Here is a 14999-nt window from a genome sequence, read left to right as displayed (position 1 = left end):
CCCCCACATCTCTTGCTGCCTGAGAGGGCTGTGACCTTGAGACTTTTCACAAGCCAAGGTCCAGGGGCCGTTGTGTCAGCCACTGCAGGTATTTTCCAGACTGGCCTGGCAGACGTGCATTTCTTGAATTCTGCTGGCAGAAGGGTCGGGGAATCGCAGAGGGAGCTGGTTGGGTGATTAGCAGCTTGAGGCTTAGGAGTCTGGGGCTTGGGAGCTTCCACATCCCTGACTTGCCATATTACCTATGACAGGTGACTCGGTGTCTCTGAGCCTGTTTCTCATAAGTAAAGTGAGTATAATTTACCCACTTCAGAGTTTTTTAAGGATTAATGAGCAAAAGCACCTGCTCCAGTGCCTGGCACACAGTAATACTCAGGAAGTGGCAGGTGCAGTTATTCTTATTTTCCAGGGAAACCCAGTACCCCACAGAGAAAGCAGATGCTGCGGCAGCCTGTTGCGAACGGATGAGCCCTAAAGCTGGCAGGAAGCCCTTCTGCACAGCCCTGCAGGCTCAGACCAGATAGACTAATAAGACTTACATTACATTCCCATGAACTTAAAAAAACTAAGAGGGGCAAAAGTGTTGTATATTTCCAGTTTCAGTCTGGAATATAGGAAAACTGGATTTGGAGCTACTGGGGAGAAATGCAGAGGAACTGCAGGGAAAGACCGAAGGCTCTGTTTGGAGCCGGGCAGGACCAGCCTCAGCGCTGGCCCTGCTGCTTGCTCACTATATCCTACAGGGCAGGTCAGTTCCCAGGCTGAGCTGAGTTTCCTTGTCTGTAACGTAGGTTACAGAGGCCTGGTTAACCTCTGGTTGAAGGGGAGTGGGTGGTAGTATGTAGTGAGTGCTTGATAACTGTAGCTACCATGATGGAGCACGTATGTGATACAAGGTGACACGCGGTGTGAAAAGCAGAGATGGTGCTGGAGAAGGACAGCAGGGGAGAAGCTGAGTGTGGGAAAGCCTGGGGGATGGTAGGACCCCAAGGGAGGAGAAAGAGAGGGGCCGCCAGGAGGGACGCAGCTGGGAAGTGCTTTGACTGGACAGAGTGTGCTGGGCTTTTGTTGGATGGGGATGCTTTGAAAGGGAGCGCAAGACAGCAGCGTGTCTTGGGCCGCTGGGAAGAGTGGAACAGGTGCTTGCAGGAGGAGGGGCGAGGGGCGGGGGAGGGGAGACATACTTAGATGCTCAGAACTTTGGTGGAAAAACCTTTTTTAGAAGGCCTTTATGACAAGCTAATGCTTGAAGTGAAAATAACAAGGAAATCTGGAAATAAGAGTAGAGCAGGAATAATATAATGTAATGTAGTGTAATTTCCAGTTAGTGAGATTAGAAAATGGGATGATTTGTTAGGCCTTGCTTTCAACATAGTCTGCAAAAGTGAGAGGACTTCCTATAGGCACTGCCTTCCTTCCTAGGGCTGCAGCAGACTCTTGTACTGAGGGTGGATGCATGCAGGCATGCCCACGTAACATTCTCTTTTTTACGTTCTCACACAAATATCCAGCTGCTACTTCATTCCAGAGAAATCTTTGAAAGGTGACAAACAAAAACTCTGTAACAAAAAGCTCAAATCACTCTTTTAGTTAGGATACTGGCTATAGGCTAAATGCTACTTAGATAATATCTCTTGAATATCTATTGCTTTAGTCACATTTATTAAATGCCTACTTTCTGTGAAGTTTTGGTTGATACCAGTGGAAGATATGACCAGGTCCCTTCACTGAGGAGCTTTTAGTTTAATTGTGTGGAGAAGAGGCAGGTAAAGCATCGCTATAGAAGCATATGTATACACGCCTTTACTGCCTGTGGGAGTGTGGATGAGGGGCATGAAATCAGACTAAGAAGCCAGCAAAGATGCTCAGGAGAGGCACTGAGCTGAGTTTTTTGTTTTTTGTTTTTTTATTTATTTATTTTCGGCTGCGTTGGGTCTTCGTTGCTGCACGCAGGCTTTCTCTAGTTGCGGCGAGCGGGGGCTACTCTTCGTTGTGGTGTGCGGGCTTCTCATTGCAGTGGCTTCTCTTGTTGTGGAGCACGGGCTCTAGGTGGGCGGGCTTCAGTAGTTGTGGCACATGGGCTCAGTAGTTGTGGCTTGCAGGTTCTAGAGCACGGGCTCAGTAGTTGTGGTGCATGGGCTTAGTTGCTCCGTGGCATGTGGGATCTTCCTGGACCAGGGCTTGAACCCGTGTCCCCTGCACTGGCAGGCAGATTCTCAACCACTGCGCCACCAGAGAAGCCCTTGAGTTGAGTTTGGAAGGAAGAGTAAGCACGGTGAATTTGTAGAAGAGTGGTGTTGTAAGCAGAGGAATCCCTGTGGAATGGTGACCCGCTGAAGGAATCTGTAGCCGTCCTTGGCCATAATGTTTATTAGAATTAAGTGAAATGTAAATTCAGCTCGTTAGTCTCCCTGGCCACATTTCAAGTGCTCATAGCCACATGTAGCTGGTGGCCACCATGCTGGATAGAACAGAACTCTCCCATCGTTGCAGGAAGCTCTGGTTGGACAGGCTTCTCTGACGATTCAGTCTGTAGGGTGCAGAGAGCATTGGTTATGTGCTGAGGGGAAAGCAGAGCCAGAAGGGTAGGGAGAGGCTGTGTCTTGGCAGAATTTGGGCACCGAGCAGAGGAGGCCAGACTTTTTGTGGTGGGCTATTTGAGAGATCTTAAGTGGAGGCGTCATCTGATCCACTGTGTTTTAGCAAATAAATTCCTCTGTAAGCAGGTGGAGGATTGGATCGGTGACAAGGAGAGAATCCTCTCTACTAGATCAAAGAGAACAACCTGTGACCATTGCAGATTTTTTGGTTTGGTTTTGGTCTTGCTTTGTTTTTATTGAGAATGAGGGCCTGAAGTAAGTCAGCAGTAGGAAAGGGGAAGACGAGGGGCCAGGAAGTGCAAGGTGAAGAGTTTGTAGCACTTGGCGATTGCTTGAACTTGGGACCTAAGGAAGAGGATGATCTTGATGGGACCCAAGTGGGTGGACTTTGATGGAGCCACTCAGCGAGGGAGCACAGAGGCGACGCGCTGGCGGTGCAGACGCGGGGGCAGCCTGGGAGAGGCAGGGCTGCAGTCGTCACTCTGGCAGTGGTAGCTGAGGCGGGAAGGTGAGAGTGACCCCAGGTGAGGCTACGAAGTGTGCCGAGTGGAGGCCCAGGGTGGCCCTGGGGAATCCCGCAAGCCACTCCTCTCCGTCAAGGGGCAAAGGAGACTAAGAAGCAGTGGGGAAAGCAAGACAGTAGGGTCACTGAATGGAGGCGGTGGGTCAGGAGGAGAGCGGCCCACAGTGTCGGAGTCGCAGAGTCAGGTCACTTAAGGCATAGAGGAGCCTCCGGAGAATGCAGCCACAGGGGTCCCCGGTAGGCTTAATAAAGGCGGTTTTGGTGGAGGGTTGAAAGCAGGAAGTGGATTATGGTGGGTTAGGCGACACACAGGGGGTGAGGAATTGGGGTCAGTGAAGACTGAAGTTTCAAGAAACATTGTTAAGTGAAGAAGGGAGAGAAGATGGTAATTGAGAGGGCTGCATTGATTTGAGACGTGGAAAAATTCAACATGTTTGTGTGCAGAGGGAAAAAAACCAGAATAAAGGGAGAGGGTGAAAGTGTCAGGAGCAGAGGGGAGTGATCTGGGTCCTTGAGGAGGTGGGGAGAATTAGTGGAGAGATTAGCTTTGAATGCAAGAAGCATATCTTCCACCCAAGTGGTTGTGGATGAAGGTGATTTTATAAATAGCAAAGGAGGAAATTGAGAGAGTTCCTGCCTGGAAAGAAATGGCACTGGAAAGAAATCATGGAGTTAGATACTTGGAATCCAGCCCAGCTCAACCGCTCTTCAGTTGGCAGATTTCCTAATCTTCTGAGTTTTGTTTATTTATGTATGAAATGGATTTCAGAACAGGGCTGAAGTTAGATAATACACGGAAAGCTCTTAACAGTGCCTATAGCCCATGGTAGGTGCTCTGTAATGTTAGTCCTAGATCTTCCTCTCTTTATAACCTTGAAGCGTAAGTGCTCTTCAGAAAGTGATAAGGAGAATTTATATCATGTGTATGTCAAACACACACACACACACACACACACACACACACACACAAAGAAGTGATAAGGAGATCTGAGACTGATTTCATTGCTCAGTGACATTCACAGGAGCAGTAGCAGTCTAACCCTGGGGTTGAAAGAGCATATTATGTCGTATTTTCCTTTTTCTTAAATAGAAACAAAGGTTAAACATGGTAATGGGGACCTAACACAACAAACTACGAAGTTCATTGTTTTAGGAAACTATTGTATGATGAAGACATTCAGTTAGAGTTGTCACTAGTGTCCTTGAAGTGGGCAAGCGTCAAGAGGTCTGTAGCTACTTACGCCCACGTATCTTTAAATATCTTTATATGCTTTTCTTCCCTTCCTGTCCTGTCTCCCACAAATCAACTCCTTCCCTTGACAAAAAAGAACACAAAAGGAACACACCCACGCCTGTAAGGTTTTCTAAATCTCTCCTTCTGGAAGTGTAAATAATCTCTGTGCTTACATGCCCTTATCCTTACTGTGAACATGGGTCTCTCGCTTTCCCTTTTATAATGTTTTCTTCATTGGAGATTTAAAACTTTGTGTGTGCAGGATGTCATTAATTTAAAGTCCCTGGACGTTTTGTTTTAGTCATGAAGTAAACAGGTATTGAGTATCTGCTTTGCTAGGCCATGTGCTGAAACGGGGATGTGGAGATGATAAAAACTCCCCTCACCCATTTCAGGAGAGGCAGCTTGTACGTGTGATAACTGGTATGATGGGGTTTTTGCTGTTGTTGTTGTTTTGGTATGATGTATTTTTAAGTATCATTTTTAGAAAACATTTTAGAAGTCATTATGGAAAGACACTTTAAACTGCTTTTCTAAGGGAAAGATTTTCCAAAGAGATTTTTTTTAATCTTAAATGGAATTGAACTCTATGCCACTTTCATGAAAAAAATATTCCTTAGTCTGATGGCTATTCTGACTTGCATTTTATTATGAGGCCACTTTTAATTTTATGTTGTTAATTTTAGTCCCTTCCAGATGTGCAGCATATTCAGGAAGAAAGCTTACCCTCCCCACCGTTGGGTCCTCCCAGCTCCCTCCAGGTGTCCAAAGATTCCGCCAGTACTAGTAGCAAGAACTCTTCTTGTGACACGGATGACTTTGTTTTGGTTCCACACAACACCTCGTCAGACCACTCATGTGAGAATCTTTTCTGCTTGTACACATTATATTTCTGAATTTACTAGACTAGCATTTTTTAACCTTTATATCACGCTGTCTTGTGTAGGACACCTTTTCAAATGGACATTTTATTTAGTTGACGGAATTCCCAGAACTATCTACCTACCTTCCTGTAATCTGCTCAGTCATCTTCTATAAGACAGTAACCTTGGATTCTGAAGGTAGATGAAAACTTTGTAGGAAATGATCTCAAATTCTGTTTGTATCCAAACAGAAAGGAATAGAGAAGCCAACATAATGAGAGAAATTAAATTTAAGGAAAGGAATTAAAGGAAGACCTCTTTTGGAAAAAGCCTGAGAGTCAAAGGGTCTTAAAAACAGTCTGGATGGTGCTTCAGGAGCTACTGGCCTGAGTTCAGGAATGAGCCTCATAAATTTACAGGAAGAATTTGTATAAAGGAAGCAGAATCCAAGCTGACTGAATACAGTCAGGGTTCTGTGGAACAGTGAAGGGCAGCAGAAAACCCACAGAAAGAGAAGTTAGACAAAACCATGAAAAAAGAGGGAAACATGGTTTGGAAATTCGATTACTTTCAACAAGTGAATAGTACCCAGTTGACTGTGTGCAGATGTAGAAAGTTGGAGACGTTTGTATCAAGAGGTCTCTAGTTGTTTGTCAAATACGTATTTAGTAGCTGCTTACATTCACCCCTGCGCTGGCTGTTGTGAAGGCTGTGGCCCTAGACCAAACATGCTTCGGGGCTGATTGGCTGGGGCAGGGGAAACACACACGGCACATAAGGCAAGCGGCAGGCCCTGATCCGTGTGCTGAGAGCTGGCAGCTGCCTTTAAAAATCATCCTGTATGGTGGTTTTATTTCACTAAAAAGGTAATTAAAACTTTTAAAATTGTGAAATATTTCTAACAAAATAACGCGGCAGATACTCAAATCATCCACCGTGCTAATTTTATTTATGTCAGCATTCTGACATACCTGTTTTAGATGTCTTTTTAAAGGTATAAAATGCTGTAGGTATAGCCAGAGTACTTGCATCATTCTTCTCTTGCCAGAGATATATTCTTCCTCTTGATTTGTAATTCTAATATGCCCCTGTATCCATAAAGAACATATAGTATTTTTATGATTTTAGTTTCAAGTAAATGTTATATAGAATATTGTTTTCTGTAGTTTGCTTTTTCATATTTTTGCTGTGTATCTAGATCTGTATCTAGGTGTGTATCTAGTTCATTTTAATATATGATATTTATAGTACAACTAAACCATAGTTTATCTATTTCCCTACTGATTATGACTTGGAACATTTCTATCTTTTTACTGTTCAAAATGTGTTATAACAGATGTCCTTGTGCCAGAATTTCTTCCGGGTGGATGCTCTAGATATGTACAACTTCAGCTCTATAAAATATTGGTATAAGCAAGTTGTAGCCACTAACACCTCTGTCGTGCTGCCCCAGTGTCATCATGGTGCCTTCTAAAGATTTCCATCGTTTTTTTTCATATTTAACTGTACCTGGAATTAATTTGTGTAGATGGAATAAGGGCTCTATCAATTACCCTAGCATTAGTTATTGAATATTCTGTCCTTTCTACACTGATATGCAGTTCCAGACTTGTCATATCAGGCATATATAAAGGATTTGTTTCAGTGTGTGTGCGTAGCTGGGGTGGAAGGTGACGGTGGGGAGCCTCCTAGAATTCTGTGGAGTCACCAGGCTATTCTCAGCCCCCTTTCCTCCCCCATATAGTTGAATTTCAACTTGAAACTCCTACAAAAAACCATCTGGGGATTTTGATCAGCACTGTATTGATTCTCTAAGACCTATTCAGGGACCTAGAGAATTGTCTACTCAAGAATGTTTGTGTGTTTGTTCCTCCACTTAGATTTCTTTAGTGTGTTTTGATGCATGTTTATACTTTTCTATGTAAGGGACATTCACACCTTTTGTTTTATTCAAGTTACCTTTGGTTTTTTTGTAGTTGTATAAATGTTGTCTTAAAAACATTTCTTTTTTTGCAAAACTACTCCTGTCGAGGTCTTTTCATGCTGCCAAATCCCAGGGGTCATTTCTCAGTCCTCATCTTTTTGATGTGTCCACAGCATTTGTTATGGTTGACCACACCCTGCCATGTAATTCGTAAAAATTTGTTATTGTGAAGTATATCATATGTATAAGATAGTTTTTGTTTGTTTGTTTGTTTTGCGGTACGTGGGCCTCTCACTGCTGTAGCCTCTCCCACCGCGGAGCACAGGCTCCGGACGCACAGGCTCAGCAGCCATGGCTCACAGGCCCAGCCGCTCCGCGGCACGTGGGATCTTCCCGGACTGGGACACGAACCAGTGTCCCCTGCATCGGCAGGCAAACTCCCAACCACTGCGCCACGAGGGAAGCCCAAGATAGTTTTTTAAAAGATTTAATTTTTCCTTTTTGGTCACGGCACACAGCTTGCGGGATCTCATTTCCCCAACCAGGGACTGAACCTGGGCTACGGTAGTGAAAGCTTGGAATCCTAAGCACTAGTCCATCAGGGAGCTCGCTAAGATTTATTTCTTTAGGGCGGTTTTAGGTTATACAACAAAATTGAGAGAAAGGTACAGAGATTTCCCATATACCCTTATGTACCCCTTATTTCATAGCTTCCCCCATTGTCATCATCAGTCACCAGAGTGGTACATTTGTCACCAACGATGAACCGACATTGACACATCATAATCACCTAATGTCCACAGTTTACTTTAGAGTTCACTCTTGGTGGTGTACATTCTGTGGTTTGGACAAATGTATAATGACTTGTTTCCACCATTGTTATTATACAGAGCATTTTCACTGCCTTAAAAATCCTCTGTGGTCTACTTACTTATTTCTCCCCACCTAACCCCTGGAAGCCACTGATTTTTTTTTTTGTGTGTGAAGGGGACTGCAGCTCCTGCATTGTGGGTGGGACTCGTGGCTCATCTGTACAGCTCCCCCTCCCCCTCTCCTACTTTTTTAAAAATTGAAGTATAGTTAATTTACAATGTTGTGTTATTTTCAAGTGTACAGCAAAGTGATTCAGTTATACATATATGTATATATGTATTCTCTTTCAGATTATTTTCCGTTACAGGTTATTACAAGATATTGAGTATAGTTCTCTGTGCTATACAGTATAGGTTCTTGTTGGTTATCTGTTTTATATACCAGTAGTGTGTATATGTTAATCCCAAACTCCTAATTTATCCCTCCTTATCCCCTTTGCTAACCATAAGTTTGTTTTCTATGTCTGTGAGTCTATTTCTGTTTTGTACATAAGTTCATTTGTATCATTTTTTTAGATTCCGCATATAAGTGATATATGGTATTTGTCTTTCTCTGTCTGACTTACTTCACTTAGTATGATAATCTCTAGATCCAGCCATGAAGCTGTAAATGTCATTTTTCATTCTTTTTTATGAGTAATTTCCATTGTGTATATGTACCACATCTTCTTTATTCATTCATCTGTTGATGGACCTTTAGGTTGTTTCCATGTCTTGGCCATTGTGAATAGTGCTGCTATGAACATACGGGTGCATGTATCTTTTTGAATTAGAGTTTTCTCCAGATATATCCCCAGGAGTAGGATTGCTGGATCATATGGCATCTCTATTTTTAGTTTTTTGAGGAACCTCCATACTGTTCTCCATAGTGGCTGCACCAATTTACATTCCCACCAACAGGGTAGGAGGGTTCCCTTTTCTCCACACCCTCTCCAGCATTTATTATTTGTAGACTTTTTGATGGTAGCCGTTCAGACTGGTGTGAGGTGGTGTACCTCATTGCGGTTTTGATTTGCGTTTCTTTAATAATAAGCGATGTTGAGCATCTTTTCATGTGCCTGTTGGCCATCTGTGTATCTTCTTTGAAATTTCTGTCTTTTAATTGTGCATTTAGACCACTGATGTTAAAAGTGATTATTGCTGTACCTGGATTAGTATCTACCATATTCATTACTGTTTTCTGTTGTTGTCCTTGATCTTTGTTCTTGTATTTGTCTTCCACTCTTTTTCTACCTTTTGTGGTTTTAATTGAGCATTTATTATGGTTCTGTTTTCTTTCTGGTCTTAGCATATCAATTATACCTCTTTTTAATTTTTTTTAGTGGTTGCTCTAGATTTGCAATATACATGTGTAACTAATCCGAGCCCACTTTCAAATATGCTATACCATTCATAAATAGTGTGGGTATCTTATAATATCAATAACAAAATAATCCTAATTCCTTCCTCCCATCCCTTGTATCACTGCTGTCATTAATTTCACTTATATATAAGCTACATAAGTATGTATGTATATGTACACATAAGATATATAGGGAAGCATACATAACTGAGTACATTGTTGCTGTTGTTATTTTGAACAAATTGTTACCTGTAAACAGCTCATGGAGCTCAATATCAAAAAAACAAACAACCCAATTAAAATACAGGCAGAAGACCTAAACAGACATTTCACCAAAGAAGACATACAGTTGGCCAAGAGGCACGTGAAAAGATGCTCACCATCACTAATTATTAGAGAAACGCAAATCAAAACTACAATGAGGTATCACCTCACACCAGTCAGAATGGCCATCATCAAAAAATCTACAAACAATAAATGCTGGAGAGGGTGTGGAGAAAAGGGAACCCTTTTGCACTGCTGGTGGGAATGTAAATTGATACAGCCACTATGGAGAACAGTATGGAGGTTCCTTAAAAAACTAAAAATAGAACTACCATATGACCCAGCAACCCTACTACTGGGCATGTACCCTGAGAAAACCATAATTCAAAAGGACACATGTACCCCAGTGTTCATTGTAGCACTATTTACAATAGCCAGGACATGGAAACAACATAAATGTCCAATGATAGGTGAGTGGATAAAGAAGATGTGGTACGTATATACAGTGCAATATTACTCAGCCATAAAAAGGAATGAAATTGGGTCATTTGTAGAGATGTGGATGGACCTAGAGTCTGTCATACAGAGTGAACTAAGCCAGAAAGAGAAAAACAAATATCGTATATTAACGCATATATGTGGAATCTAGAAAAATGATACATATGAACCTAGTTCCAGGGCAGGAATAGAGACGTAGACATAGAGGATGGACATGTGGACACGGTGGGGAAGGGGAAGCTAGGACATATTGGGAGCTTAGGTTTGACATAAATACACTATCGTGTAAAATAGATAGCTAGTGGGAACCTGCTGTATAGCACAGGGAGATCAGCTCGGTGCTCTGTGATGACCTAGACGGGTGGGATGTGGCGGGGTGGGAGGGAGGTCCAAGAGGGAGGGGATATATGTCTACATATAGCTGATTCATTTCATTGTACAGCAGAAACTTAACAACATTGTAAAGCAATTTTACTCCAATTAAAAAATAAAAATAAAACTTTTTATTTTACCTTCACTTCTTCAGTGTTCTTCCTTTCTTTATGTAGATTCAGTTTTCTGATCCATATTATTTTCCTTCTCTCTAAAGAACTTCTTGCAAGGCAGATCTACTGGCAACAAATCCCCTCAATTTTTATTTGTCTGAGAGTCTTTATTTCTCCTTCATTTTGGAGGATAATTTTGCAGGGTACAGAATTCTAAGTTGGTGGTTTATTTCTCTCAACACCTTAAATATTTCCCTCCACTCTCTTTCCGCTTGCATAGTTTCTGAGGAGAAGTCTATGTAATTCTTATCTTTGTTCCTCTGTAGGTATGGTGTTCCTTTCCTCTGGCTTCTTTCAGGATATTTTCTGTATGTTTGATTTTCTGTAATTTGAAAATGACATGCTGACATGTAGTTGTTTGGGGCATTTACCCTGCTGGGTGTTTTCTGAGCTTCCTGGATCTGTAGCTTGGTGTCTGACATTAATTTGGGGAAATTCTTAGTCATTGTTTCAAGTATTTCCTTCTGTTGCTCCTCCTAATTCTCCTTCTGGAATCACCATTATGTACATGTTACACCTTTTATAGTTGTCCCACAGACTGTGGATATTCTGTTCTGTTTTTTGGGTGTTTTTTTTTTTAAGTCTTTGTTCTCTTTGTTTTTGGGTTTTCAAGGGTTCTCTTGAAATAATACTCTTGCTCAGAGATTCTGTCCTCAAACATGTCCAGTCTACTAATAAGCACACCAAAGACATTCTTCATTAATGTTACAGTGTTTATCCCCAACATTTCTTTTTGGATCTTAGGATTTCCATCTCTGCTTACCTTGCCCATCTGTTCTTGCATGCTGTCTGCTTTCCCCATTAGAGCCCTGAGCATATTAATCATACTTGTTTTAAATTCCCTGTCTGATAATTCCAACATCCCCACCATGTCTGGTTCTGATGCTTTCTCTGTCTCTTCGAAGTGTGTTTTTTTGGGGGCTTCCCTGGTGGTGCAGTGGTTGAGAGTCCGCCTGCCAATGCAGGGGACACAGGTTTGTGCCCCGGTCCAGGAAGATCCCACATGCCACGGAGCGGTGGGGCCCGTGAGCCATGGCCGCTGAGCCTGCGCGTCCAGAGCCTGTGCTCCGCAACGGGAGGGGCCATAACAGTGAGAGGCCCGTGTACCGCCAAAAAAAAAAAAAAAGTGTTGTTTTTTTTTTTGCCTTTTGATATGCCTTGCAATTCTTTCTTTTTTTGTTGTTTAAAGAAATAAGATTCTTTTTTAAAAAATAAATTTATTTTTTTTATTTTTGGCTGCGTTGGGTCTTCATTGCTGCACGCGAGCTTTTCTCACGCGACCGGGGGCTACTCTTCGTTGCAGTGCGCGGGCTCCTCATTGTGGTGGCTTCTCTTGTTGCAGAGCACGGGCCCTAGGCGTGGGGGCTTCAGTAGTTGCAGCACTTGGGCTCAGTAGTTGTGGCTTGTGAGCTCTAGAGCACAGGCTCAGTAGTTGTGGCATACGGGCTTAGTTGCTCCGTGGCATGTGGGATCTTCCCGGACCAGAGCTTGAACCCGTGTCCCCTGCATTGTTGGCAGGCGGATTCTTAACCACTGCACCACCAGGGAAGTCCTGTAATTCTTTCTTGATAGGCGCACATGATGTACCGGGTGAAAGGACCTGCTGTCAATAGGCCTTTAGTGATGTGGTGGTGAGGAGTGGGCGAGTCCTGTGATTGGGGCTCTGCCTTGCGTTGAGCCTGTGCCTCTGGGCTGTGAACTTCACAGGTGTTTCAGATTCTTCCTCTCGCCTCAGGTGGAACAGGACTCCAGGGGCCTGGAGTTGGGTGTTTCCCGCACCCCCCCCAATTAAATTACTGAGTTTAAAGTCACTTGAAAGCATCCCCAGACTTCCCTGGTGGCGCAGTGGTTAAGAACCCACCTGCCAGTGCAGGGGACATTGGTTCGATCCCTGGTCAAGGAAGATCCCACATGCCGCGGAGCAACTAAGCCCGTGCGCCACAACTACTGAAGCCCACGCACCTAGAGCCCATGCTGCACGACAGGAGAAGCCACCACAATGAGAAGCCTGTGCACCGCAACGAAGAGTAGCCTCCGCTCGCCGCAACTAGAGAAAGCCCACGCACAGCAACGGAGACCCAACCCAAACAAAAACAAAAACAAAAAATCCTCAATAAAGAACTTAAAAAAGAAAAGAAAGAAAGCATTCATTCCCCTCTGGTGGTTATGCTACCAAGTTGATATATGATTAGGTTCTATCACTTCATTTTATTTTTGATTTCTAGGGCTTGTTCTTTTCTTTTGACTTAATTTTGTTTCATAATGATGTATGATTCCAAACTCAAAGCTACAAAATGAAGAGGTGAACTCTTAGTGAACTCCAGCTTCCAACCCTGTCCCCTCTGCGCTGTTTCCTCCGTAGGAAACTGTTGTCTTTAAAATGGACTCCTTTCTTGCCCCTCTCTTTATCCCCTTACCCTGATTCATTTTCCTTTTATACATCATATCACTGCCTGGTATTATTACCTTCTTTCACTACTAGAATGTAAGCTTCATGAGAGTAGTGACCAAAGTAAATGTATTTCTCAGTTCCATGTAGGGCCATTCAAAAGGATATTTGTGATTATTTTTTTCCTTTTTGAGTATTTTGAGGTTACCATAGTTTATTTTATTTTAAAAAATTTATATTATTTGGTCAACACTGCTATTTCACATCAACACATATGAATTATACCTTTGCAGCCATGTAAAGGTCACACAGGGCAGTATGATCTAGTGGGTGTAGAGGCGACAGGCCCCTGTGTTCTGAGCTGTGCTCTATTCCCTTAGACGAGTGATGTCTGAGCATGAAGATGGCCTGTGGCATCTGTGTCCAAGAGGCCCCAGTTTCATGACATCTTGTTCAGCTACCCGTGCAAGACACAGGAGAGTGTCATGCAGGAGTGTGGGTGCTCCAGCATTAGAGTGAATTAGACTTCGGATACAGGCAGCTGTACTAGAACGTGACACACATGTTCCTAAAAGTCACCACACCCTGCAAAGTAGTTCAGTAAAAACCACAGAGTTTATGGGCAAATTAGGATTAGGAGCACAACACTCAAAACCTTTGTCCATGGCACATGAAAAGGAACATGATAAAAACAGCACAGGTTTTGCACATGGTAAAAGGTGAAGAAATATGTATACACTGCAATACACTTACCCTGAAAAGACCTGATGTTGGCAGCCTGTGAATTCAGCTGGGTGCAGTGTTCCGTGCTCACCTGTTGTTACTCATGGGCAAAATCACAACATAAGCAAATGGTAAATTCGTACTGTGATCAGATTGTTTCCTAATAGTCATGTTGGAACAATATATATACATTTTTTAAACAGGTGGTATAGCAGAACTGACTGTATTTTTCTCTTTTCCCTTTAGATGATATGCTGATGGGCACTGCTGGCAGACGTGCTTCTAATGAGTTCTTGGTGTGTGGAGGGTATGTTTGCATATATTTCACTAAACATTATTTCATATTTTTTGTGTGTGTGAGTAAATTATAGAACTCTGTGTTCTTGATGTAAAATTTACTTTGTTTCACAATCTATTCTTTAAAAACTTTTTAAATTGTGTTAAAAAACATAAAATCTGCCATCTTAACCATTTTTCAGTTTGAGTTCAATAATAGCATTAAGTATATCCACAATGTTGTGGAACAGATCTCCATATACTTATTTTTTTTAATATACATTTATTTATTTATGTATTGGGCTGTGTTGGGTCTTCATTGCTGCACACCGGCTTTCTTTAGTTGTGTCGAGTGGGGGCTTCTCATTGTGGTGGCTTCTCTTGTTCCAGAGCACGGGCTCTAGGCGCACAGGCTTCAGTAGTCGTGGCACGCGGGCTTAGTAGTTGCGGCTCGCGGGCTCTAGAACACAGGCTCAGTAGTTGTGGCGCACGGGCTTAGTTGCTCCGTGGCATGTGGGGTCTTCCCAGACCAGGGCTTGAACCCATGTACCCTGCATTTGCAGACGGATTCTTAACCCCTGTGCCACCAGGGAAGTCCCTCCGTATACTTTTATATGGTTATATATTATATTGTTATATTTAGATCTTTAATCTATTTTTAGTTGATTTTTGTATACGGCATAAGATAAGGGTCCAGTTTCATTTTTTGCATGTGGATGTCTAGTTTTCCCAGCACCATTTGCTGAAGCGACTGTCCTTTCTCCATTGAGTGGTGGTGGCACCCTTGTCATAAATCATGTGTCCATGTATGCAAGTGTTTGTTTCTGGGCTCTCTGTTCTGCTCTATAGATCTGTCTTTATGCCAGTGCCACACTGTTTTGATTACTGTAGCTTTGTAATATGTTTTTTAAAAAATTTATTTATTTTTGGCTGTGTTGGGTCTTCC

General features: G+C 42.7%; 1 protein-coding gene across 7 annotated transcripts in view; it reads left to right on the top strand.

Moving 5' to 3' along the window:
- Nucleotides 1-14999, top strand: part of ULK2 (unc-51 like autophagy activating kinase 2) — a 65137-nt gene that overhangs the window by 23718 nt on the left and 26420 nt on the right. For all 7 annotated transcript variants that reach the window (XM_060133281.1, XM_060133282.1, XM_060133280.1 and 4 more), the window contains exons 13-14: nt 5044-5215; nt 14024-14084. In XM_060133281.1, coding sequence (XP_059989264.1) covers nt 5044-5215; nt 14024-14084 — 233 coding nt within the window. The remainder of the gene's footprint in view (nt 1-5043; nt 5216-14023; nt 14085-14999) is intronic.

This window comes from Lagenorhynchus albirostris, chromosome 20 (genome assembly GCF_949774975.1).
Source record: "Lagenorhynchus albirostris chromosome 20, mLagAlb1.1, whole genome shotgun sequence".
Classification (NCBI taxonomy): Eukaryota; Metazoa; Chordata; class Mammalia; order Artiodactyla; family Delphinidae; genus Lagenorhynchus; species Lagenorhynchus albirostris.
The sequence above is the reverse complement of the archived record's forward strand: the minus strand, read 5'-3'. Positions and strand labels throughout refer to the sequence as shown.